This window comes from Amblyomma maculatum, chromosome 10 (assembly GCF_055883805.1).
Source record: "Amblyomma maculatum isolate TAMU_Amacu chromosome 10, ASM5588380v1, whole genome shotgun sequence".
Classification (NCBI taxonomy): Eukaryota; Metazoa; Arthropoda; class Arachnida; order Ixodida; family Ixodidae; genus Amblyomma; species Amblyomma maculatum.
The window spans coordinates 115,320,727-115,348,434 of record NC_139353.1 but is presented as its reverse complement, the minus strand read 5'-3'; the positions used below and the strand labels follow the sequence as shown (position 1 = coordinate 115,348,434).

General features: G+C 45.9%; 2 protein-coding genes across 2 annotated transcripts in view; one reads left to right on the top strand and one right to left on the bottom strand.

The window, feature by feature from the left end:
• The first annotated feature begins 213 nt into the window (after positions 1-213).
• Positions 214-4,851, top strand: LOC146177296 (uncharacterized). The gene is made up of 3 exons (XM_084581515.1): positions 214-562; positions 1,328-1,482; positions 4,724-4,851. The coding sequence occupies exons 1-3, from the start codon at positions 459-461 to the stop codon at positions 4,849-4,851; spliced, it is 387 nt and encodes a 128-aa protein (XP_084437641.1). The 5' UTR covers positions 214-458.
• Positions 4,852-16,407: 11,556 nt separating this feature from the next.
• Positions 16,408-27,708, bottom strand: part of LOC146177295 (uncharacterized) — a 41,996-nt gene continuing 30,695 nt past the window's right edge. Inside the window, exons 4-7 of the mRNA XM_084581513.1 lie at positions 23,826-23,900; positions 23,401-23,767; positions 18,092-18,155; positions 16,408-16,567 (exon numbers count right to left, since the gene is read on the bottom strand). Of these exons, the coding sequence (XP_084437639.1) occupies positions 16,408-16,567; positions 18,092-18,155; positions 23,401-23,767; positions 23,826-23,900 (666 nt within the window). The remainder of the gene's footprint in view (positions 16,568-18,091; positions 18,156-23,400; positions 23,768-23,825; positions 23,901-27,708) is intronic.

Sequence of the window (27,708 nt, the reverse complement as noted above, 5' to 3'; positions counted from 1 at the left end):
ATGAAATTCAAAAGCATAAATAAAAATGCTATAAAACAACATAAAGAAATAAATATTTTAATGCCACGTTTTATAAAATAGGTAAACTGTTTTAGCAAAACATTACTCCTCATTTTTAATTTTTTGCAACGTTCTTGTTACGCCCCCTTGTTGATGAGTGTGCGGTGCATTTGCAGCTTGACTTTGCAGGCCCTGTTTCGGCACCCAGCCACAGTGGCCACGGGAGCTCACGAAGCGGTTTCTTATCGCCAGTCTCGAAATGCCCCTTTTGCGAAGTTTTCGTCGTCCTTGCGCGTCGCGTCTCTGTCACCGTTTTGTAAAATTTGCACCCCGCCGCACCGCTGCGGCAGTTTTCTCGGTTTTGGTCGTTTCCTTCGACGTGCGGCCAGTGCGAAGTCTTTTTCCGTCTTTGCACGCTTCGCGCTGTTCTTTTGAAGCGCTTAGCGCTTTATTTCAAGATGAGCTTGCAGCTTGTGAAGAAACGATGCGCCGTGGCACATTGCGACAGCATGGACAGTGCCGTCGGTGTCAAGCTACACCGCTTCCCGCTGGACTTTCACAGGTGAGCTCTTGTCAGTGTCGTCTGCTACAAGGCGTGTGCTCTAGATATGCTCCGAATGTTTTCGTTGGGCTGTTCGATTCTGTTTCTGTAACCAGTTCGTGCGCACGTGGCTTCATTTTTTCGGGGATATTTATGTACTACACTACAGGGCACACACTTTAAGTGCTGAGCTGTGCGAAAGAGGCCCACCATTTGTCTGATTTACGGTGAGTTTCATGCAGCCGGCTATCACCAGCGTTAACTTAATACCCGGCTCTCAGGAGCAATCACGCGCATGCCACTGACCGGAATGCCAATTTAAAACCAATTGTGCTGCCTGACAAGTCTAAGCACAACACTGTTTAGTTTTCCAACACCGCGAAGCCAATTTGACCTTCGCAACTGGTAGTATCAAAATTCAGCCACGTGTGTATGCGCGGCCTTGAGGGTGCTTTAACTGAATTCACTCAGCAGGAGTTACTGCCTGTCTTCTTATTGCTATTCTGCATATGCATGACCGTTAGGGTAACTTTAAACGCACTTCATTCTCGTCAATCTTAACCATAGAAAAGTATAGCTACCGGCATGCCATGAGGACGAGCGTACGTAACCGCACTCTTATGCGCTGAGAGCTTGGGGCGAGCATTTACTACCATAGTTCAGATATAATGGAAATATAATGTACTGCAGTTAGCATTGACAGGAATAATGACGCATTGGCGTTTGGAGTATGCAGTATTCCTTACGGCGCAATTGTGAATAACGTGCACGTTGCATCACGTCCAGGTGCCGAGCGTGGGTGCAGTTCTACCGCAACGTCAGCCTGGAGAAGACACCATGGCAGCTGCGAGACTTGCGGGTTTGTTCCAAGCACTTCGAACCGTCTGCGTATCTGTCGTCAAAAAGGCTGCGACCCGTGTTTATGCGCCTACTTATGTCATGTTTGCCTCAATTGAAGCTGTCTTAGCACTGTCTTCTATGCTTTTCAATTTCCTACCTGGCAACGTTCGTGGAACTGCAGGGATTTTTTCTATCCGCACTGTGACCATTAAGATGAATAGCCAGCTTAAAGAAACTACTGCTTGAGCTGCCTGTGACGTGTATTTTTTGTTGGTGTGCTTTATCACTGTATTTGTTTGGTTGCTGTAATAAACCATGAATATGAAAACCATACTTGCCGTACACTGTATTGCAAACTGTGCACTTGAGCCTGTGCTTTGCGCATCATACCTTGTACTCAAAAAGTACTAGCACCAGTATTTCCACCAAGGTTTCCACTACGAATCATGCATGATTGCATTCTTAGCCAGCCAAGGTAAGCCAGCGTCTGAAAGTGTTGCTGCCTTTCTATGCTGCCTTCTTTGCCAGTAACGTTCACTGGGTTCCGAATTGCACATTAGCAAGGCCATAACTAGCAGGAACTCGAGCCCATTTGACTGGCAAAGGTTGGTGCGCACTGAAAGGCAGCCTTCATGAGATACCGGCTTGAAAAGGCGGGTTCTATAAAAAGACCACTTTAAAATTCGCGCTTAAAACATACGTATGCGTGACGTCATTCAACGTCACTCATACGTAGTTGCCCCCCAATATGGCGGTGCCCATGAGCCGCCATTTTTTGGACCAATGGGCGTCTATGGAACCTTCGCTACCATTGTATCTACCTTGGCTGGCGCACAAATAAGTGAGCAAGCCCGAGACCTCCGTCTTTATTTGGCCGGAACATGTTATCCCGACTACATCTTCCCCAGCTTGATGCCCATACAAACACAGCAAAGATGCGGTGTAGCTTTTGCACACTCAACCTAGAACAATGAAGTGCTTGCATGACGTACCACACCTTGGCAACAAAAAATAGATTACACACAGTGGCTCGTGCAAAGACAGACAGCGGCACTCCTTTCCACTTGTCAGCCTTCTCCCGTAATTCCTGAACTTGGGCGCGCCAAAATGGCTTGCTGTCTTCATATAATTCTAGAGGTACGCCCAAATACTTCACGGGTGTTGTATCCCATGTAACGTTGGCAAAAAAGTCAGGCGTTGATGTCCGCGCCCCGTGCCAGAAGCCAAGACACTTTCCCCAGTTTACTGGACTTTCTGTGGTCGCACTAAAATCTTTCACAACTTCAACTGCGGCGCAAATACTTTCTTTGTTAGCACAAAACTCTGCCACATCATCAGCGTACGCCAAAAGTTTGACCTCAAACATGTACAGTTGAAAGCCCTGAACAAATGGATTTTGCATAATAGACGGGCATAAAGTTTCGATATACATGCAGAATAGAACAGGGCTGAGGGGACAAACCTGACGTACCGAACGCCGCACAATTATGGGTTCTCCTAATACTTTATTAACAATCAATCGCGTTGTGCAGTTTCGGTACGCCAGGGGTACGCCCTCTCTGATAATAGAACCGACATTGATATAATCCAATATTGCAAACAATGCATCATGTGGAACACAGTCAAACGCCTTTTCTAGGTCGAGCTGAAGAAGCGCGACCCTGGCACAAGCAACGTCACAACATTCGAGCACGCACCTCGCCTTATGAATATTTGTTGTAATGGACCGGCCCTTTATACCACACGTCTGGTGGGAGCCAACGATATGTTTTATCACTGTCTGTAGCCTGGCTGCCAGAACTTTCATCAGTATTTTGTAGTCCGCATTTGTTAAAGAAATAGGTTTGTATGACTTCACAAATTTTAGTTTCTCTGTTTGGTTTGATTCTTTGTTTCTCTGTTTGGAGATTAATACCGGACATGACCTGTCCGATATAAACCCGTTTAAGCTTCATACAGGACTGGTCACACCGGTATCAAATTTATACGGGATAATACAGGACCGATTAAAACCCGTTTGTCGCGATACGGGATTTTTCACTAGGGATAACATGCTCACTCACCAATTTTGTCGAGCAATGCATTAGTAAGCCTTTTCTTCTGTGCTCTCTCTTCATTTAACTGCATCTCCAAATTTTCTATTTTTTCCAGAAGCTCTTTTTTTCTTCTTCAAACATTACTTTTTCGTTTCCAAAGTTTGCAAACACCAATTATGTTCACTTTGTGAACTTTTCTCAACCTCCTCAGCTGCTGGCACCTCTGTGGCAGGGCTTTTCCATAGCGGAAAGTCTTGCAGGGTGATTTTTTCGGCCCTCTTGCTGAAATATCATCACAAAGCAAAGTAAATTATTATGTATGAATATAAAGTCATAGAAAAGAATGTTTCAATTAGATTGCATTAAAATGCATGTTGTACTGTCCTGGGTTTTCTGTTGCATTAGTAACTAGGGCAATCATGAATCAAACGTAAGGTTAAGGAAATGAAATGCAGGCTGTATACAGGAAGGTTGGTACTAAAGCAGTCCAAAGGTGCAGTAGTGAAAGCTAACATGATCAAAAACGCAATTCTGCTTCATCACGGAGTTTGCTCAATATATCCATGTTTCAAATTTTGCTTGGCAGTCTACCTATATATATATATATATATATATATACCGGGTGTCCCAGATAACTTGAACCAAGGGTTTAAAAATAAAATATGCGAGGTAGGCCACGGACACCAGTTGCATGCAACTGCCAGCCGCTTTGCACATCCCAGGCATTTTTTGTTTTGCAATTAATATATAACTAATTATGTTAATTTTTCTAATTTACTAAACAATGACTTTAGACATAAATGTGAATTGCAGTCTGAGAGCACCTTCAGAAATCCCCATTCCATTAACTGCAATAAAGAAAGCGTCACATGTATTTTTCCTTCCAGGCTCAAAAGAAAGCCCGCGAAATACAAATAAAATCATGTGACTAGCGCATTCGCGCGCAGAGATTGTGGTGCTCTCAGTCGTGCTTGAGGGAACGAAATCACCTGCGGCCATGCCTCATTGGTCATGTTGCAGTGGCAGGCCGATATGCTTGTGATGGTTTCTTCCCCTGCTTCAGCCAGCCGGCGCACATGGCGGTGCAAGTAGCAGCGAGTGCGGTGAGATTCTAACAAGGCCTTTGCATCACCTTCTCTCCCATCAGCGAACATCAAGACAAGCGGATGAGCTATAAATGATAAGCCACTGAATCTGCGCGTACAGGTTTGGGTAAAGGGGTGAGACGACACCATGTGACGACTCAGATTCGCGCTCGCCCCTTCATTTGCTAGTACTTTACCGCCATCCGCCTGTCATGACGCAGGCTGCTGGGGTGCGCAGGCCAAGTTCTCGGTGGCGGTGGGTGAGCTCAAGCTCGCTCCAACCATCGCCACATCGCCAACATTTCAGCCTACCGTTGCAACGGAACCATCGGGTCATGACTGCAGCTGATTTCGTTAGCTCAAACAACAACTGTGAGCATCACGATCGTGGCGCTCAAATGCGCTAGTCACATGGTATTATTTGTATTTCACGGGCTTTCTTTTGAGCCTGTAAAAAAAGACACACATGAGACTTTCTTTATCGCAATTAATGGAATGGGGGTTTCTGAAGGTGATCTACAACTTTCCAATTCACATTTTTGGTCTAACCCAAGTGGCACACATTACGTGGCCCACCTGGGGCCCGTATGGGCAAGTTGGGCCTGGGTAACCACAATAACACCCATGAGGCCCCCTTTAGGGATCAAGTGGGCAAGCCCAAATTGGGCTTGCCCCTGCTTTTTCCGTGTAGGCATCTTATAGGCGCGGAAAGGGCTAACTGATTACATATTCCCACATCTGGCCCTCAAGGGTCCCGCTTGGGAAATTTTAGGGCCGATGCAAATAAAATTTGGGCTCTGTGTAGGAAAAGCTTGGGCTAATATAATTGGGGCTGCCCACTCAAAAGCCGAATAGGTCCCACATGGACCGCGGCGGGGCTAAATACGGGTATGCCCGCACATTGCCTACATGGGACCCTTGAGGGGTACTTAAGGGAAGGTCAAACGAAAATGTGGAATTCATGCAGAAAATTCCTGGGCTGCCCCAAATAGGGCTGCCCACCAAAAACCTAGATAATTTCCGCATGGCCGTTAGCGGGGCAGGCAAGTACTCCTTCCCGCTTCTGCCCGCATCGGTCTCTTGTGGGGCAATTTAGGGCGGATGCGATGCAAATGTGGGCCTAAAGGAAACCCTACTGAAAAAATCCGCATACATGGAATCCGTATTTTCCGTTCATACGCAATTATTGGAATACGGAACTCTGTATGATAAGAAATCGTACGGAATTCCGCATGGTACAGAAATTCTACGGAACTCCGTTGATACAGAAATCATACAGATTTCGTACGATACAGAAATAGTACGGACTTCGTATGATGCGGAGTTTATACGCCTGCGTGTATATAGAAATATGGTTCTACATGTTTGCAGCATGCCACTCTAGTGACAGGGATTCGACTGCTCCCAACACTGCGCCGCTCGTTCATCGGGCACCCGAGATGTTTTGCATTTGCTGCCCCATTGAGCAGTACAGCTAGAGCGAGTTTTAGATGCCAGCAACAAATGTTGCAGATGCTCTCCTTTTTTTTCGCACGCTCTTCATTTCCGCACACTTCTTGCATTTTTTTTGCTTGCAGAAACTAAATGCAGCTTTGAGCCTTCATGCTTTTAACCCTACAAAACTGTTAGCCAGGCAAGAGCTATTGTGTGACCTTTTTTTATGGGCGTGGGTTTCGCAGACCTCCATTTGAAAAACATTGGTCTACAGGCCCTATGGTTAAGAAACCCACACCTCGGCTTCAAGGTCGGAGACCTCAAAACGAGTGCAGGAAGCACAGAAGCAGCAGCGTCAACAGTAAATATTTTTTTTTTCTTGGCCCTCATTTCTTAACTTTCAACATGTCTGCGAGACAGCGGTTGACAGAGCTGCGCCGCTTCAAATTTGGTGTGCTCTCGAGGAACTTCAGGGTGTGCTGCTCAACTGCATCTGAAAAAAAAGCTTTTGATTTCAAGTGCAAAGTGTTTTCAGGCAATCAGAGTTCAAATGACATCTTTCAAGCTATGCAGAGCTGAACAGTATTTCACCACCCTAAGTACTAACTCAGTGAAGCTTGGCTTACTCTATGGTTGTCAAATGTTGCAAAAGATAGCTTAAAAAAGAAACGAGCTTATGCCTCTTCTCATATGCTCAATTTGTGGCAATAAGCAACTTTCTGCTCAGCAGTGTGTATAAGGTCTGCTCTGCAGCAATGTCTTTCACGCTGCTATGTGCAAGTCACGAGCGGCTGGTTCTTAACTCTAACATCACAGCCTTGCAATATATGGTACCATACCATATCTGTGACCTTAGCCGTCTGGTATGTGGCTCTTGTGTCAGGCCAATTTAAGCACCTGCTCTATTTTCCTTACCTAAAGCTTCACGGCAGCTGGGCAAAAGCTGTTGTGTACCGCTAGATTTAGCCGAAGGTATCAAATTCTCAGATCTGTCTTGTGTCAGCCATCTGCTTTTGCTTAGTTCAAGCATAAGGAATGCTGCACCATCTCGTTACACTGATGCTCGGCTCAAGTTGTTTCACAAAATGGCCCTTGCCATAAAAGCCATACTGCCCATTGAAAGGACATACGTAGTTATTCCCTTGCACTGCTGGTGAATTCAAATTCTAGTGGCCTACTTGTTATTTCCACGTTAACGCCTGTATTCACCTTTAGACCCCCTTATTGTGCCTCCACATACACACTGCCTATATGACACGACAGCAGTATTTTTGAACTAAGTAGGCTGTACAACACAGATCCAGCACCAATCTTAACATCTACATACCTGCCAACCTTCTGATATCAAAAATTTGAAGCTTTTTTTTTACTTGCACAAGAGGGAGGGGGCATGTTCAATGTTCCGACTTTCAGAGGAGGAGGAAGGGGGTGGGGTGGAGTGAGGAGCACTTTCACACAGTGTGAATGAGTCCTAGAATAAATATACACACAGAGACAGAAAGCATGAAATGAGTCCTAGAGGTGTGTGCCAAGACATCTGCAAGTCGTCGCCAAGTGTTCTAGCTATGCCTCAACAGCCAACGCAAACTAATCGCGTCGCACTACCACCATTTTCCCTCAGCGCCATCGGTTTGCCATTGTAGTCCTTTAATGCAAGATAATTAATAGCCCTTTTACATGCCATTTCTTCTGACTTTATTTATTCAGACCCAAGCCAAAACTTCTATATTTACTGTGGCAGCATGAACTGTGCACAGCCGCTGCCTACAAGAAAAAGACCACCACACCACTATTGCTCACAATCGGCAAAGCGTTTTTTTTTTATGCTGATGCGATCGGTTTCGGGGGCAAGGCTACTGGGTAGCGTGATCAGCAGACAAGACATCAGACGGACAGCAGTAGGTAGATTTGGCAAAGAAGAAGTCTTATATACACTATTTACATGTCAAAACAGGAAGAGGAACTCAGACGAGAAGAGCGGAGCTGAGCTCCTCAGCTACCGAGCTACTTAGCTACCGTGGATACAGTTCCGCGCATTAATAAAGCGTCTGGAATCCCCAGTTCCCTAAGTAGAGAAATGAAGTTCAATTGGGTCAGTCCAATCAGTGGGCACGTGCGGTCAACAGAGGCCCGGCCCACTGCCAGAGACATCACTGGGACCTCCTCGCAGCTTTTCAGAGGAGTGGTGAGGGTCAGCACTGCTGGTGGCAATGTCGATGTTGTGCCTGGTTATTTGTGCAAGTTCGGCACCCGCAGAAAACAGGCCTTCGGCTGAGGTGTCACGCCCCGTGCTCTCGGAAATGTCAAAGCTCTTGACCGGTCATTCCGCTACTGGGGCTAAGCAGCGTGCATCTCCCGCTCCAGGAATCGGCTTCGTTCTTTTCTCGGCTCCCTCTGTCAAGAAGGTTGGTTGACGCTCTTGTCAAGCAGAGATGAACGCCTCACAAGAGTCGTCTTCCTATGGGAGAATAAGGGCATGACGAGGGTCGTTTCACCCGTTCCGGCCCGGCAGGGTAACTGACCACCCAGCACGTGGGAATGGAATGCCTGTCGTCGTCGCCGTCCTTGATGGCCGCTGCTCACAGGCAACCCCCTTGATTCTGCCTCGATCTGCTGGAAGCGCGCCACATGAACTTCGGCTGAGATCCCAGTCGTAACAGCTTGTCCGCCGCCAAGACGCCACGAAGAGGTCGCAGCTGATCGATTCACCGCAAATGGGTGTCAGAGTTGCAGTCTGGCTCATAGTCAAACCCTGATGACCTGTATAGCATGCAAGAGTCCTCAGTGGAGCATTAGCGATCAGGTCCTCATAGCAACTCATAGGCATCAGCGCTATCTGCATGGTGCCAATTAGCATGCCCGATAAATGGAATGCACGTCTACTGGGACCGCCGTGCGCGCACAGTGGCCCGCGCTTGTGGGTGCAGTTGTTCATTGCATAATTTTTATTTAGGCTCTCCTGTGGTCTATATTTCAGTCTACGATAGCTTGCATAAGCACCAATACAATGCAGAGCAATAAACGGGAATGAAGCGTTTTAATTGCGCATTTACAATGTCTTGAGCTTAGTTTCGCGAATTTTGCTTGGCAAATTTATTTTTTTGCTTGCTTGCTTTCATTATTTTTTCCTGCCTCTCAGCTCGGTCCTTTTTTTTTCCTTCCACACCCTTTCCTTTCAGGCTTATGCCGCTACTTTCCTTCTCTTGAGCGGTTTCTTGTGTCTATCCCCCAGCCTGACGAAAGGGCTCTAAAGAATGTGAGAATAACGAACTGTTCGGAAAAGTAGTTAAAATAAGCTGAAATGAAACTTAATTTCATTAAGACATGTTACGCAACACAGTAAACATGGGAAGCTGCCGAAAGCCTTGACAACCTACATCGGACGATTGGCCGATGTGTGGCCCACTTTAATCATTTACTCAAGTATTCGCTAAAACTTTCAGCTATGTAGATGAACCCCTTGTCTTCCTGGAATGTAATGCAAACCAAACGAAAGTATCTAAAAAAAACTTCCCTATCTGACGTCAAAGTGAAGTACTAGCTCTCCGCTTCTCCCTCCTCTGTAGATGTGATTCATAAAGCCCCTGTCTGATTCCATATGCTTTATTCCTTTAGTTGTGTTAATGACATTTCGATCTCTACTGAAATTTTGAACCTCAAATGATGAGCTGTTTGTCATGCCGTACTGCTCAATTGAGACTATAGTAAAAGATAAGTAAAAAAACAACAACAAGCGCCATTTTGTTTTTTACTTATTTGTAGATGCTTTGAGAGATCTTTTATTTATTTATTTATTTGAAAATACTGCAGTCTCAGAAGACCAAGCAGGTGGAAATATACAGAAACAAAGCAGGTCAGCTTTAAAAAAAAATACTTGAAATGGGCGCTTGATTTAACAGAAGCAAAAATAAAAGGGATCACACAGCAGCAAATTCAGACCACTAAATGAATGCCGTACAAGAGCACAAATTATACCATTACACAACAATAGGACATGTAAATAAGGGTAAAAACAGCAGAAAAGTAAAAAAAAAACATCACAACTGTGATGCGTTTGTTACACCATAATCAAAACTTTCCAAGGAGAAACGGCTGCAGGCAGTTTGTTCCACTCTATTATTGTTAATGGAAAAATGGTGTATTCAAACAAATTAGTGCGCGCAGTATAAGGGAACAAATTATGGGCATGCCTGTGTCTTAATGAGCGCGATAAAAATGGCTGAATATAATTTTGTGAGTTGATGTTCAGATAGTTTTTGTAAATTGGAAATAAAAATTTAAGTCATGCAATGTTCCGCCTAGTTTCCAGTGTTGGGATGTTATTATCTGACAGATTCTTTGATATAGAATCAGTAGCTCTATATTTATTAAATATGAAGCGAACTGCACGTCTTTGGACCATTTCCAGCTTTTGTTTGTCCTTTACGTAGAAGGGATCCCAAACCACTGAAGCATACTCGAGTTTCGGCAAGATAAATGTTTTGTAGGCTTGAAGTTTTAGGTTGGAAGGTGCCCTTTTTAGCTTGTGTCTTTAAAAGCCGAGATTACGTGTAGCAGATGCGCAAATGTTTGTTATAAGTTTAGACCACGAAAGAGTGTTATAATTGTAATTCACAGGCATTTGTATTCATCTACTTGCTTTAAAGGGTGACCATCGATAACATAAGGAAATACACAGGGATGCTTTTTATTTGTGACGCAGAGCAGTACTGTTTTTTTGGGAGTTCAGTGTCATACCCGATACCGCACACCATCACTGATATTCGTTAGACTGTCGAGTAAATTTCTTTGGTCTTGTTCACATGTTATTTGTTTATAGAGAAGGCAATCATCTGCAAAGAGGCGGATGCTAATATCGGGATGAATGTGAGTAATTTTGTCGTTAACGTAGATTAGGAAAAGGATAGGCCCTAAAACGCTTCCCTGTGGAACTCCCGATGAAACCGGAAAAATAATGGAACGATGCCCTCTGATGTCTACAAACTGGGTAAGATTTGAGAGGTACGCATTGATCCAATTTATTATGAAGGAAGGAATAACGAAATTCAAAAGTCAAAAGTTTTCTATTAGGAACCCGATCAAAAGCCTTGCTAAAGTCAAGAAAAATGAGATCGACTTGGCCAGCTGTGTCAAGAACTTTAGCAATGTCATGGACTATTGTTACTAGTTGGGAACACGTAGATAATCCTTTACGAAATCCATGTTGGAATAGAGACAGCAAATGGTTACTTTCTAGAAAATTTGTAAAAAAATGAGACACGATATGCTCTAATAATTTACAGCACGTGGAGATTAAGGATATAGGACGGTAGTTTTCCATTAAGAGACGATCACCTTTCTTGTGAACCGCTATAACGCAAGCAATACGTCAGTCATCCGGTAAAATAGCAATGCGTAACGAGAGGCTAAAAATGGATACTAATATATGCGACACTGGTTCAGCATAGCGGCGAAGGAAGGAATTCGGAATATTATCTAGACCTGAAGCCAATTTTTCTTTCAGGTTTAGTACGAGTGACAAGGCCCCTTCAAACGTAATAAAGTCTGGGTCTGAAGTGGATGACAATAATATGTTAGCTGTCTCATCTCTGGGAGAGAACACAGAGTGGAAATAATTTTTCATAATATCAGCAACTTTGCTTGGGTCCGTAATGGTTTCAGAATTTTTTAATATTTGACCAATTCCCACCCTCACAGTGCCAAGGTAGCATTCATTATACCCGCCATCCTGCTCCAAGCAAGTTGTCGAGCGGCTGGCTGCCACCTGTTACCTCCTCTGTCAAAACTTAATTTTGTGACAGAGGACTTGAAAGTACTGTTAAGGCAAATAAGGATCGTTAAAAAAACGAAAGAAAACTAGCATTCAAATCGGGATTTGAGGCAGGACGTTCTTTCAACGAAAGAGAAAATTAGACTTGCTACAATTCTGACAATTGGCAGGGAGTCAGACATGCATGTGTATTAGAAACTCTAGATCGCTGCTGTGCCGTGCTGTAAGGTAGTTTTCATTCTCATAGCTGTGTCACTGTATCAGCGACCGCGTGCCATCTGTCATCCTTTCCTTTATCGTCGAGAAAAGTGGCAACCACCTCACTAGAAAACAACTAAAGCTCTTCAAAAGCCATCTGCTTAATATCAGTGCCTGCAGCATTTTCAGGCCCCGGTAATCCTGTTCTCGAGTTTCCAGGCTTGTCGTTTTTTTTTTTATGGGGGGGGGGGGGCTTTTTTATCTTCTTCGACTCCAGTTTCATTAATTCCTATTCTTCCATACTCGTTCCATCCTTCTCGGCCGCTCAATTCCCCGCAGCTTTCTTTTTTTTTCTGCAGCCACACTAGCTTGGGGCGTTCTAGGTTGGCCTTTGTGAAGCTGCGCCACACTTGGGAGGATGTTCGCCACAAATGTTTTTTGTATTTATCCTCATTTTTACCATGTCTTTTACGGCTCGGCTGCTATCGTCTATCGACTTTTGCCAGAGCTAACAAGGGTTCCACGCGTGGCTTCGCTACAATAGACGCTATCTCCCTTGATTCATCCGGGGACACGGTGCCCGATTCCCTGCCTTCAAAGTCCTCTCTGTCGCGGACCTGAGCCACTCCGCCAGAATCTGACGCTATCTTGGTTAGCCACTACCTGGCCCATCGCGAGAGAAAGCTCATTCTTCTTTCGGCTTAGTTCAGCTGCAATTTAGTGGGCTTTCAATCAAGTGAGCGCTTGGACGGCTCGGTCACCGAAGCTACGACCTTCCTCCTGCAGCATCTGCTCTGACCTGTTCGAAAAGAGGTACGGAAGCTGCTCTGGCAGGTTCCGTAATACTGCTGCCTCTATTTCCAGAATGCTAAATGGGCCTATTCTGGCACGTGCGACCGGCAGACATGCGTTATTCTTTACGGTAACCTGTTTAATACATGCACAATCCCCTGTTAAGGCAGCTGCCTTCCCGTATGTGGGGTGGATTACGTTCATGGTGGCCGCGGAATCTCTCAGAACCCAACAATGCTTCCCATTAACCTGCATCTCTTTTAGGTATGGCTCCAGCAGGCGCATGTTTTTTTCATCTGCATCCGCCAAAGAGAAAAAAACCTTCAACTTCCTGCATGTGTTGGCAAAGTGGCCGGGCTCGTTGCATAGGAAACAGACCGATTTTTCTCTCGGTTTCCTTCCTGTTGTCGGCTGTCACTTTAGGGTAGTTACTCGACTTTGCCCTGTGGCTTTCGTCTCGCTCCAAGGTGCCGCTTGCTAGGTTTCCAGTCTGGGTTCGCGGAAACTTTTCGTTTGCTTTAGGGTTTCCCCGAGAACACGATCACTCTGTTCCCCACCTAGCATGAAATTCTTCGGCCAGCTCTGCTGCACGTTCTAAACTTTTATTTCTCGGCCTGTCTTGCACCCACACACGCGTTTCTGCTCCTAGACAGCTATAAAATTGTTCCAGGCAGATGACTTCTACTACTTTGTCATGAGTTCCGAAAGCCTGTTCTCCTCTTTTACCATTCTGTCAGGTCTGCCTTCAGATTGTAAGCGAAATTCGGAAACAACTGATTACGTTGTTACCTGGTTTCCCTGAAACGGCGGCAAACGCATCTGAGGGATAGGCGGTACTTTTTGAGAAGTGCTGCCTTTGCTTTAGTATAGTCGGCCGCTTCTTCTTTTGTCAGCCGAGCAAGCACTTGGGCTGCCTCACATGGGAGCACGGTCAGTAGTTTCTGGGGCCAAAACTCAGACGATAACTCAACATTTTCCCATGCCCACTCGAATTTTACGAGAAAAAGCCTTATGTCTTCTCCTAGATTGTATGGTAGCAAGAGGTTTTTTATTTTGACACTTGATGCTTCCTGACTCACAACGAAGTTTGGTGTGTGTCTCCCAGTGTGTTCTGCCTGTGCTAACTGCAGATCGAACCGTTTTTTTCTCGATCCCCCTTTCATTCTATTCGTCTTCAAGATCCTTTTTGAGCTTCTCCTGTTCCTCAGCCTTCTTTCACTCTTCTTGAATAAGCTCCCAACATTCTGCTATCCCCTCCACGTCCGCACCGATGTCCTCAATTGCGCTAATCAGTTCTGGTTTTCTGCGGATGGGAACACAGTCAATGCCCAATTCCCTAAATATTGAAACCAGCTCCGGTTTGTGCAACTTTTTTCAGTCCATGACTACTGCAGCAATGGCAAGTCCCTGCACTATGTGGTTAGAGAAAACCAATCTGCCTCTAAAGCCACCCTTCGTTTGCCAAAGCTTACAAATATCTACAAGTTGTAAAACCTAGGCAATGTTCCAAGAGAAGGACCGTGTACTTACCGTACCAGAGTCAGGACTGGGGGCGCAGACCATTACACCGCAGCCATCCACTTGATGCGATCAGGTTCGGGGCCAAGGCTTCTGGGTAGCGGGATCAGGCGGACAAGATATCGGACGGGGAGCAGCAGGTAGAGCTGGCAAAGAAGTTTTATATACATTATTTACATGTCAAAACAGGAAGAGAAACTCAGACGAGGACAGCAGAGCCGAACTGAACTCCTTAGCTACCGAGCTGCTACTTAGCTACCGTGGATAGCTCCACACATTAATAAAGCGTCCCCAATCTCCAGTTCCCTAGATGGGGAAATGAAGGTCAATTGGGCCAGTCAGGGGGAGTACAATTATGCTATATCCAGCTTTTAACACTAAACAGCACGCCGTATGGTAAAACAGTGATGAATGATTTTTTAACGGGTCGCGTGTAAAAAAAAAAAAAGGTCACAGCTCAACGGTGCGCTACTACACTGCAATGCAAGCAATGACTTCCTCTTGCTCCTTTAGAAAATTAATATCTAGCCACACTAGCACTTTTATTTTCCTTTACTACCCTACCAAGCTTTTACTGAATTGTCTCGATGCGCTCATATATGCATGAATCAGACGAAGTGAGCATCTGCAGGTTCTTCGCTCAAATCGGACTAGGAAAACCAACTTCGCTCACGAATAAAAAAAAAAACAAAAAAAAGAACCAGGACGAAAATTGAGTAGCCCAAAGCCTTCTGCGATTGGCTGCCTAGCGAGCTGCTTCTGGGTGATACGCGAAATTTTCTACAAATCCAGAACCTGAGCGCGATAGCGCCGAGTGGAATGCTTTGGCTGCCCTCGCCTGTCACGTCCGTCAACGCTCCACTGCACTAAGGGAGCTTTTGTAATAAATGGAAAAGAATTCTCAGGAAAAACTCAACTTTATAATTTTTGAAGGAAGAACTGGGTAATGCTTGCCCGCTTCACGTTGGCAATCGGCCCGACAAAAGCGTCCTCTAGCTGCTAAACGCATCGCATAAGCCGTTGGTCGCCGCCGCTGCATTCAACTTTTTTGCGAACACCACATACACAACAAAAATAAGTCAGTGCTTCGTGAATATGGCGCGACAAAACAGAACCACACAATCACTAAATTTCTCTTGCCGGTATGCACGTGCGGAGGACAGCTGACCGAACCACGCCCAATAAGACCCATCAGCCCCGCATGCGATCGGTGCTCACGTGACTGCTCCCAAGGTGAAAACCGGCTGCGTCTCTGGGAATTTTGTATTCGCTCTTTGAACGTGACTGCATTCAGCACTTAATATAAGAACAAAGCGCTTGCTTGGAGCCCCTATCACTTTTCGGTAATGACGTTTGCCTTCGATCTTTGTGGTAAAAATTTCAACATATGCGCATTATGCCCAAAAAATGCTTCGAGATAAACGGGAGTTAATACATAGTACCTATGGGGGGTGAAAGCGCGACTTAGAAAATTTTCAGCTTAACCGATTTTTCGAGATATGCGAGTTCGTGTTAACGAGGGTTTACTGTATTTTGTTTACTCACATACCTCACAGGCTCGAACTGGAGTATTATGTGAGGGGGTTACATAAAAACCTGGGATGCGAAAAGAAGCAAATAGAACACAGTTACTTGAACATTGTTATACAAATAGTTAACAACCAACCAGAAAGTTGAATGCAGTTAGAAAAACTTCAGATCAAGAGCTGAGCACCCCACCAATCAGCCACTCAAATGACACACTAAGCAATGCATTTTTAGCAAATAGAATCACTAGCCGCTATTTACAACAATGAATTAAGAAGTGAAGCTCTCATTTCCTATTTCTGCCGATTCATTTGGCCGTCCAATGCAAAAGAAAATACTCTTGGTAATGATATTTTTACTTCCATGACCACAAGCTATATAAACAGGTAATAAAAGAAAGTGAAGAAAAAGCCCTATGCTTATGTGTAGCAGAATGCGCACAAAATATCATGCAGTGGAATTTTTACTTCATGTGCCTACACTATGTACAAAGATACTCTCCATGTCTACCTTCTGGCTTCTTAAGTGTTATGGACAGAAGGCTGCCGTCAAGGACAAAATTTACTGGTCCACTCCACAGAAACATATCCTGCACACTCATGGTAACACACCAGGTGACGAGACTGGCTCTAGGACAATGCGTGTCGTTCGTTACCAACAAGCATGCTATTTTTCTGTCACTAAGTGCTGCTTATTGATTGCCAGGGGCGTGCTGCAAGGCACTGTTGCAGCAGTGGCATCCTGCTGACTCACCAGCGCGAGCAGGTGCCTCTTGTTCCCTTGCTCGGCTACTTGCACACCATTGTGATAATGCCCATCTTCAGTACTGTGTATTAGTATAAATACATTGCTGCATGCAACGCATTCATTACAAAAAGTTCCAGTCTGCACGTCGCTGCTTCTTTATATTTGCACAGGCAGACAAATGTTGCAAACTTGAGCATGCACTGGGGAGCACCTATACACAATACCAATGAATCAGGGTAATATTGTAGATAAAAACAAAATATAAAAAACTAGCTGTGTGGGTATTGCTCATACTTGCTCAAGGTATCAATTGCATCTGTCCATGAGTTATCACTTATGCAAACACCTGGTGCCGAATTCTCTAAGGTGCTGTATGTTTGGTGACGACCCCTTAGCTGATGCAATAAAAGTACCAACCATTTTCCTTGTTTGTAGATCATTTAATATGTAGCTCTATTGCAAACTCTCTATTGAGCTCTATTAAGAACTGTGGCAGTGCCCATTCATATTGATACGCATGGAGTGTGGTGGCTCATAGAGGCACAACTGCTTTTTGCGACCATTTGAATCAAATTAGCAGATAAGGAAGCTTGGGCAAGTTGATGACAGTATTCTTGGTACCAGTGGCATAGCCAGAAATATTTTTGGGGGTGTTATACAACAGAATACAACAGACAAAACAGACCAACCGGAAGGGGAGAGCGGGGAAAGGAATGTGGGTGCAATGTTAGAGAATTTCTCTATTCTCTTCAACATTACACTAACTTATGGTTTCTTTGTATATAGATCCCAAGAACTAAATCGAGACCACAGTTCTCACCTGGCCCTTCAAATGTAAGGAGACAGTAAATTACCATTTTAGAAATGCGCTGTTTACAGCACTGCATTTGTTGTTTTATTTTCCTAATATGGCCTTTTATTAAGATGCGTTTAAAAGGGCAGAAGGCAAGCATAATCATAATTGCATAAAAGCTCCCGGGTAAGTGCATGAGACGCGCCTGACCATGCCAATTAGTCAGCGGGGTGCCAGTAGTGCAACAAGAACCTAGAAGCACATTCTTGAGGACCAATAAGAAGCAACCCGAAGCATGAAAATTTGCATGCTTTAAGGGAAGGATTGGGCATGCTCCCAACATTGGCCTTGTCACAAGGCGTCTCACTGTTAGAGTATGTGCAGACATCTAAATAATGAGCAGCTAGTCAAGTTTAGGAAAGTAACCAACATCTTCAATTTATTTTCGACACTGAATATTGCTAAGGACAATGAAGATGAAGCGAGCAGTGGCACAGGCATGAGCACTTGCTCCAGGCCTGCTCCCATTATTAAAAACCATCCCATCCCATCACCATCGGTCATGCTCTTTCATCACTAGCTTCCCATCCTGTAACAATGTTTTCTAATCATTAGAGACAGGTAAAACTCAACACTGGGGCCCCAAAAGCCTTTCAAAAGAGGTATTCCAGCTGTACAGCATCATGGCTTAGCCAGCTGCCAAGCAGCTCATCTTTGGGACTGCTGCAGGTACCACTTCTTACGTAACAGCAAAAGCAGAAGGCAATATGCTGAGATAAGCACAGGGGTTTCAATCCTCAGTGCACTTACCTATTGCTTTTCCCTGCCCTTCCGCCATGTGCAAGGTGGGTATCCAATTCCATCTCAATATTCTCTGCAAACACATGCAAACAGAAACAAGTCAAGTAGAGTGTGCAACCTCGTTATAGGTAATTAACAAGGAGCTGATGTTTGCAAGCTTACTTCATGCACTGCACAAACAGAGTAATGCATGCATCAATGCCAAGCACTTTATACAAGTGACCCACATTTGACAACTCCTTGCATGCAAGCTACAATGAAAAACATTGTTTACAGCAAAGAGAAAGCCTAATAGAGCTTCAAAATGCTTGTTAAGCACATTGTTCTTCCTCTTGGTTACGTAGATAGTGACACTGCAACTGGTGGTTGTTTTGTGTATTATCAAGCATTTAGTGCTTTAAGTTGCTCGCGAAAAATGAGTTCGGGCCACTGCGGGTGTTGGCACACAATGGCCGTTTTTGGCAGCGGATGTGTTATCACTGGAGTGGGGTTCGATGATTGGATGAACAATAAATTCACAGCTAAAAGGGCTCATAAGTAAATATATGTTCTGTCATATTTTTGTGTTTTCTATACTATCTACAAAACCAGCATGTTTGCTTTCGTCAAAGTACTCCAAAGTATTACAATAAAATAAACATTGCTACAAGCTCTGGCTATTGTTCTGCCTCGGGGAACTTTGCGTCTCTACATAAATGGTTTTGGCAAGTATAGCTACCCTCTATGCACATGCAAACTCTTGCCTAAACAGCTGTTTCTCATAGATGATATCTCGAATTCTGCGCTGCCATGAGGACGAAAACTAGGCAGCACCATGCTACTCGAGCAGCGAAGGCAGTGCAAGAATGTTTTATATATTTCCCTCTCAGAATGAGCGAAAAAAGTATGGATGGAAGCTCTTGGCATTTACAAGCAAGTGAACCGGCGGGTGTGCTCGGCACATTTCACTCGAGCACGCCCTCGAAACTCCTTTGAAGGTTCACCAAAGATTCGGTATCCGCTGGCTACAAGCAACGGCGGCAACGATGCGACACGGTGCTGGCGGTGGCAGGCACTTACGCAAAACATCGATTGAAAAAAGTAACTATCGTGCGCATTGGCTGAGCAGTGAAAGCTCGTTCCGATCTGAGCTATCGATGTTCATACATAATAGAGTTTGCAATGTTTTCACTGCTGTTCTTTTCTCAAAGACTCACCATCATGAGTAACATCCCTGGCAGCAGCTCACTGTGCTTTCGCCTGTCGGCTTAGTTTTCAGTCAGATTAACGCGCGTGAGCACACTTGTTGAGAGCTTACATCCCTTTGGATTATTTATAATATTGCGTTACCATCGGCTGCGTGGATTGTCAGCGCCAGGTTGCAGTGGAGCACAGGAAGGTCAGCGAAATTTACCGCAAGTGCACCATTCCTTTTTTTTTCTTTGCTTTATTGTCCCCAGGAAAAAATATTGACGTATTTACATCTATGGGACACGCATTTCTTTTTTTCTTGCCAAAGCGTCTGTTGACGCAACACGGATAAAATGTATTTTCAGCCAATCCTGCTGTTGTTTTTTTTTTCATTGACTTGTACCCATGCATGCCAAATGGAATTGATCAAAAACTAAAATGGGATTTTATCACCTGCGTGCTGGGTGCTTTTTTTTTTTTTTGGAATGTGAACCTTTTGATTTTCCGTCGCAGGACGCAAATTCGGAACGCATTCACAGGAGTAAACCAGGCTGTATTCCATTTGAAGCAATGAAGCAATACGTCTTTTGAATGCATATTTGCAATAGTTTGATACCTTGCTTGAATTTGCGCAACTGATTTAAGCGTCATCCTCAGTATTACTGGAAATGTTTCACTGCCCTTTGAGGTGTGCAGGCAATTTAAATATTAAGGCCATGAAGGATGAATGTACACAGACAAAGCCTCTATTCACTGAAGATGGCCGCATCAAATGCAAAGCTGGTGGCACATCTGATGATGCCGTGGGCTCCTCACTGTAGATTGTTGGAGACTCCATCCCCCCCCCCCCTTATGCTGCCTTAACACAAACCCCGATAGGTACATACAACTGGGCGCCGTGCGCACCGCTCTGAAAAAGTCGCCGCAAGCCACCAGCTGACAGCCACTTGCCCCCCAGTGCCACGTAACGTGCGTCCCGATACATACAACTAGGCGCCGTAAACAGCGAGCCACGAGCTGACGGCTACTTGGCTCTTCCACAAGGGGACCCAGTAACTCAGCTTCCGACAATAAAGTTTTGTTTCTCTCTCTAGTGACGCGCAACTGCTGATAATGCTACTGCTAGCCCTACTGCCATTGCAATAAGAAACAGGAATAGGGAAAAGGTTCGCCCGTGTAAACATAGTTACAGCACTTACCTGCCAATTCTTCACCATTTCCATGATAAAATTTCTTCTCTTGCGGTCATCTCCTGGCATGCCAAAACCAGTAAGCCTGCCTTTCGCAGCATTCTTTGTAGTCTGTGGCTTGTATGCTTTCACAAGCAATACGTTCACGAAAGCTTTCCCCCGCCGTCGCATATCGCATAGGCTATTGTGGAGCTTCCATGCCACGCGACAGCCTGCAGGCAGCGACTGGCAGATGTGAAACAATGGTCTTTTTCCTAACTGGCGTACCTTATTTCTCCTCGCCACTCCCGACTGTCCTCCTCTCTATTTGCTTCTCCCTCTCTATTTTTTCACTCTCCTGTCTTCCTTTCATGGCTCTTCCTCCAACGGGGGGGGGGGGGGGGGGGGGCAATGGCGCAGAGTTGGGGGTCATGTAAAATGGTGGTGGTACGCGCCGATGAATGCGCGGTCTCCTCCTCTCATGGCTCTCTCTCCAGCTGTGCGGGCTCGTTTGCAAGCTCAGCGGCGTGCGCTTGGTGTTGCTGCGCCGATGGACGTCCAGCGGTATGGATGCGCGGTCTCCTCCTCTCAATGCTCTCCCTCCTCAGGGGCGTTTGCGCGGTCTCCTCCTCTCAATGCTCTCCCTCATCAGGGCTCGTTTGCAAGGTCAGGGGCGTGCGCTTGGTGTTGCTGCGCCGATGGACGTCCAGCGGTATGGATGCGCGGTCTCCTCCTCTCAATGCTCTCCCTCCTCAGGGGCGTTTGCGCGGTCTCCTCCTCTCAATGCTCTCCCTCCTCAGGGCTCGTTTGCAAGCTCAGGGGCGTGCGCTTGGTGTTGCTGCGCCGATGGACGTCCAGCGGTATGGATGCGCGGTCTCCTCCTCTCAATGCTCTCCCTCCTCAGGGGCGTTTGCGCGGTCTCCTCCTCTCAATGCTCTCCCTCCTCAGGGCTCGTTTGCAAGGTCAGGGGCGTGCGCTTGGTGTTGCTGCGCCGATGGACGTCCAGCGGTATGGATGCGCGGTCTCCTCCTCTCAATGCTCTCCCTCCTCAGGGGCGTGCACTTGGTGTGGCTGCACCGATCGAAAATTCCTCTATTTACTGCTGGAAACAGAGATGCATCAGGAGTGCCTCCGGCATACAGAACCACGTCGCAGGGTTTCCATTTACATTCCCAAGCAACATCAAGTTCCTTCGTGGACGCACCTTAAAGAAAAACATTATGCAACGCCAACTAGACCGGCCGACCTGCGAGCAAGGCGTGCGGCGCTGGACTCGAAATTCCTCTGTTTACTGCTGGAAACAGACGCATCAAAAGAGCCTCCGGAATACAGAATCGCGTCGCAGGGGTCCCATTTACATTTCCAAGCAATATCGAGTCCGTTCGTGGACGCACTTGAAAAAAAAAAACATTCTGCAGCGCCAACTAGGCCGGCCTAACTGCGAGCATGGCGTGCGGCGCCGGTCTCTAAATTCTTCTATTTACTGCTGGAAACGGACGCATCAGAAGAGTCTCCGGCATACAGAACCTCGTCGCAGGGGTCTGATTTACATTCCCAAGCAATATCAAGATCGTTTGTGGACGCACCTTAAAGAAAAACATTATGCAACACCAACTAGGCCGGCCGACCTGCGAGCATGGCGTGCGGCGCTGGACTCGAAATTCCTGTATTTACTGCTGGAAACAGACGCATCAGAAGAGCCTCCGGAATACAGAACTGCGTCGCAGGGGTCCCATTTACATTTGCAAGCAATATCGAGTCCGTTCGTGGACGCACTTGAAAAAAAAATTATGCATCCTCCGGGATAGGTCAGCAAAGCCGGGCGGATTCCGGATATATTTTGGGTACTTTGGAAAAATGTTCGAAACTATTCAGCCCCTGCGTCAGCAATGCTGTCTACAGATACAGCCCCATCTTGCCTAATTGTCGTATTTGTCGTAGCAGTACCGACAATTGCAAATCTTTCTTGCATTCCCGGGAATTCCTCTAATGGCCGTATTCGTCATGCTCCTTTCTTGTCCTGTACGTCAGCGGACGTGTCACTGTATGTCTCATTTGGACAATAGGCATTCCTCACTTGACAATAGTGCTTCTCGATGGGAAGGGTGAACAATTGAACAAAAGCACATCCGGCTATTTCTCACAGGGCGACGTTTCTTTGTATTTTTCTTGATGTTTCCTTCACAGGGCCAATTTGGCATTTGCAGGGTCTCGCAAAGCAAAGCAGGCTCACACAAAAAGATTCATGGAAACAGGCTCAATTAGAGCCCTTGCACCAACAGCACATATCCACAGCACATATCTATGTCCACAGGGGAACAATAGTGCGCGCAAGTGCGGACCATGCACGGTCATAACACCCCTTACACACGGCATTTTGACGACTCGAGTCACTTCACTTTTTGGAAGTGCCATTTTCTTGCAAGACCTTGCGAAGCATTTGTGCTCCCTGTACCAATTCAGGATGTCGTCGGTTCGCTGGGACCCAAAGTTCAACGAGATGGGCCGCATCATGGAGGGCGAAGCGTTGCAAGAAGAATTTGTGCGACCTTTGCGACTCGCACCTCAGTCGTCTACTGTGCGACCACATCCCTCCTCCACATCGGCAGGCCGTCCGGCTACGTCGGAGTACTGGGGAGTTTGCGGCCAACTAGGCTTTAACGACACCAAGCCGAACTGAAGTGGCGAAGTGGTGACGTACTATCGCGCTTCGACGAAAGGAAGACGTGCACAGTTCCGATGCAACAGGTGGCCCAAGCAACTGTCGCAACTTCACGGCATTGCTGCTTTGCAAGGATCGGCTGGCCTACAAGACGCCGGAGGTGACTCGGCCAGTTTTTTTGCCCGTAAGGACCGCCTAGGCCGTCCTAATGTAAAGCTGCCGCGGTCAACTATACTGTATTTGACGTTCTGCATGTCTAAAGAGATATCCATGTCCCTCGCCAGAGAGATGCAGAACGAGGAGATTTCGAAGCAGACGTGTACGGATTGGACCAATTACGTCCGCGAAATTTGCTGCGTGGAGCTCGCGGAGCAACCCCCAATGGGTGGACCGGGGGAAGAAGTGCAAGTAGATGAATGCCTCATGAGGGGCAAACGCAAACACAATCGTGGCCGGCTTTTGGTAGGCGACAATGTGACACCACACCGCCAGAACAACTATGGCGGTGTAGTCGACCGCGGACAGTGGATCTTCGGGATGATCTGGGTAGCCACCAAAGAACTTCGCCTGTTTAAAGTCTACCGACGAGACGCGGCGACCCTGGGAAAGATTATTGCCGACAACGTTCGACCGGGGACCACGATAGTCAATGATGAGTGGGCGGCGTACCAGTGTGTACCGGGGCTGCAGGACAGCAACGATGTTAACATGAACTTCACCCACAACACCGTTAATCACTCACAGTTTTTTTGTGAATCCCGTCACTGGTGCCCACGCTCAGGACATTGAGAGCTGTTGGCAGAAGGCCAAGGCCCGTCTGTTAAGAAGCGGCCGCAAGCTGACCCCAGCGCTTACAGAGTCCTACCTCGGGTGGCTTTGGTGGCTGTCTCTAAATGGTAGGCGGCGCTGCCATGACCCCTTCCTTCGACTGATGGAGGTTATCGCAAAGCACTACCCCATGTGAAGTGTTCACTCGTCATCTGCCCCATGTGAAGTGTTCAGTCGTCATCTGCCATCAACACTTCGAGGCCCTATGGGCCGCAAAGCTGCTTTTCCAGCTTTTTTTTTTTCTTTTTTTAACGGTCCCTCTCGGGGCCACCAAACGAGCCTTGGCAGAGCAGGCACGATGCGTACCACTGTCTCTCGCCCCACTTCCTCTCTCTACACCAAGTGGCGTTTATGCCCATATCCGGCGGTTTTGCTGCTACTGCTGTTTGGTAAGTAGTGTCTTTTTCACTGCCTATTGTAATTTTCAGTGCAGTGGGTAGCGAATATGCCTACTTTGGGAATAGGTAGTACCCGCAGAGCTGGGTCATTAATGGTAAATAACGAGGGGAATAGAATGGGGATGCATCCCATTTGGTAATAACTTGCAGATCACCGCTAGCAGTGGTATTGCTCACGAGGAAAGCTTAAAACGGCTGCATCCTACCGGTATTCATCAATAGGGCTGTAACTTGAGGGTAACGAAAAAGGTCCTAACTACTTTAGTTGATGACAACGCAGAAAGGTAAAGTACGAAAAGTGGTAGGCGTAACATTTCGAAATAGGCAGCGTGCAAAGTCAATGGCATTCTAGTCTAAATCAAAAAGAAAACATGGGCATGGGTCGGACATTTTCGGTAAGGATAACGAATTAGATTCCGAGGGAAAGAAAGCGTAGCAGCGCGCGATAGAAAATTAGGTGGGAGGATAAGGTTAGGACGTCCGCAGGGGTCAAGCGGATGCAGCTAGCACAGGATTGGTTTAGTTGGAGGAGTATGTGAGAGGCAATAGAGGAATTTCGAGTCCAGCGCCGCACGCCATGCTCGCAGGTCGGCCGGCCTAGTTGGCGTTGCATAATGTTTTTTCTTTAAGGTGCGTCCACGAAGGAACTTTATGTTGCTTGGGAATGTAAATGGAACCCCTGCGACGTGGTCCTGTATGCCGGAGGCACTTTTGATGCGTCTCTGTTTCCAGCAGAAATAGAGGAATTTGCGATCGGCGCAACGTGCCCCCAAACTCAGCGCACGCCGCATACGGCTGGACATCCATCGGCGCAAGCACCGCAGCCACCACCAAGCGTACGCTGCTGAGCTTGCAAACGAGCCCGGACAGCTGGAGAGAGAGCCATGAGAGGAGGAGACCGCGCATTCATCGGCGCGCACCACCACCATTTTATGTGACCCCCAACTCTGCACCATTGCCCACCCGTTCCCCCTCCCCTCCCCCCCTATTGGAAGAAGAGCCATGAAAGGAGGACAGGAGAGTGAAAAAATAGAGAGGGAGAAGGAAAGAGAGAGAAGGACAGTCGGGAGTGGCAAGGAGAAATAAGGTACACCAGTTAAGAAAATGCCACAATACTTGCGTACAACAAGAGCATCGCACACCATGACCGCGCACAAACACCGCCATTAACGCAGCCTCCCAGACTCTTGGCTACAGGAATGCCTAAAACTTTGGATGGCTCTGGCTTCGTGCGTTTTGCGACGTGATATCGTCTGCTAGTAAATTATCGTCTTCACACAGAAAAACCGGTTAGGTCAGAGATTTGTCATGTAGTTTTAACAGATAAGAAGCACTTGCTGCTATTTAAAGTAAAGAAAATTATCATTTTATTACTGATGTCCACCATGGTCATATGGCCAAAGGAAACAAATATACACTCTCATAATCAAGGAGGTTAACATATGACCGCGCGTTCACATTACCCCATTTTCTGTGCGCTTTGGTGGAGGACGTGTTGCTCATTAACGTGTGCATTCATAGCAGCATACATACTACCGCGGTATTATTATATCACGTGATGCAAATTTTGTACAGTTTAGAGATTATTATTATTTTTTTTCGACCACCACATTACTGCGAAAGGCACGGTCGCGATTCTACTGTATATTATACCATATATAGTGTATATATCTCTATTTTCTTATTTTTGCCTACCCTGTCCTTTCTCTCTGTCGCTCTTCTTTGATTTCCTCTACCGCTTCCTCACTATCCTTTTATTTTCGCCGCCTCAGCCAGGTGCTGCAGGGGATAGCAAACATCTTTTCCTTCCTTTTTGATATCTAATGATAAATAACCACATACTACTGTTTAATTTTTGCAGCACCGCACGTCGATCCAACGTCGTTACCAGCGTAATTCTGCAGTAAATCTAAGTGCCCCAGCATATGTTAAGTTCAGTATCCCTGCATTAAATGTACAGCCCAATACCATCACAGCTAAAATCGAAGGGTTGGTCCCCAGCATGGTCTTCAGAATGGCGCAAGCTGTAACGAGGCCTGGAGACGAAGTGTTGTCGCGTTTCACGCCTTTAATATATAGCTTTATTTGCATGCAATGCTGCTATGTTCAAGTCCGACTTGCAGACTGCCACTTTTTGATATATGACTTGATTCCTACAGCTGCACAAAAATGAAAGTTTGAAGCCATATCAAGCCCTGTATGCCCGATGATGTTAGCACACATTTTTTACCATAGGTTTCCTCTGTAATTATAATGACCATCACCTTAAATGCTCGTACTTCAATTTTGTCTCATTGCATTCAGCATTAACTCAGGAAAACAAAGCATGCAGTTACTATAAGTCCTGTTACTATACTTAATCCCTCCCTCATAATATAACGAGAGAGGTGTCCCTTACAAAGATTAGGGCCCTTGCCCCGTCGGTGACGTGCCGAGGGGGCTCTGAATAGGGTGCAGTGCAAAGCACATGCCCTAAGTTTACAAGGCCGACTGCCGAGGTGGATCTTCGCCCCCTTTTATGGATGTGCCAAGGAATGCAGCCGTCAAGAATAAGACAACTACAAGAAGTTGGACAGTCGGCTACAAGGGAGGAACATTTACACTTGTGGCCAACGGACAATATTAAGAGCCGGAGCTTGCTCCGGTTTCTTGAAGAAAATAGACTGCATGACTTCCTTTAAGAAGACAGCTTCATTCTACGCCACATGGCAAGCTTTTGAATAATAAAATAAAAATGAGTGCACTTCTGGGTGACCATCTTCCTACTTGTGAAATGAAGGCCATGATGGGGGGGGGGGGGGCATGGTCAAAAATTGCCAAATTTACAATAATTTATTTCTCAACTTTTGGTGTGAAATTTTCTCTTGCAATATTTTCACATCTGTCTGAAAGAAGGCAAGGGAGCAAGTAATAGAAGGTGAAGTTCATATACATATATGTAAACAACACTGTTTTATACAACTCTGTTATCATTGTAGTATATGATCTGACACATTACGGACCTGAGATGTACATGCCACTGCCAACCGGTGGCGAGATGTGGCTCCTGTTTTACACTGTGCTGTGCTGTTCAGGCATCCTTCCCCAACCGAATTTAAACCATTTCATGCTGTTTGTTGATGCAGTATTCATACTACTTTTAGAAGAGTTGAGTGAAGAACAGCTACAGCATACTGGTAAGTTTAAATCTTTTATTCTGCTATGTTGTTTCAATATTTTAATAGTTCACACTTTTCTAATAATTATGCATGACATAAAAGTGAATAATAAGAAAGATACATACTACATATTTCAAAATGTACAGGGATTGCATTCGCTGGTTTCAATTAAACTAAGTGAGAGCTGTAAGTATTGTCATTTACAGATTCCTCAGACAAAGCAGTTGCTGGATGTCACAAC

Bases quoted from the DNA above. Each gene is read 5' to 3' on its own strand.
- LOC146177296 (XM_084581515.1), top strand. From the start codon at position 459: ATGAGCTTGCAGCTTGTGAAGAAACGATGCGCCGTGGCACATTGCGAC. The intron at 563-1,327 runs GTGAGCTCTTGT...CATCACGTCCAG, and splicing joins TTCCCGCTGGACTTTCACAG to GTGCCGAGCGTGGGTGCAGT. The intron at 1,483-4,723 runs GTTTGCCTCAAT...GTCATGACGCAG, and splicing joins TATGCGCCTACTTATGTCAT to GCTGCTGGGGTGCGCAGGCC.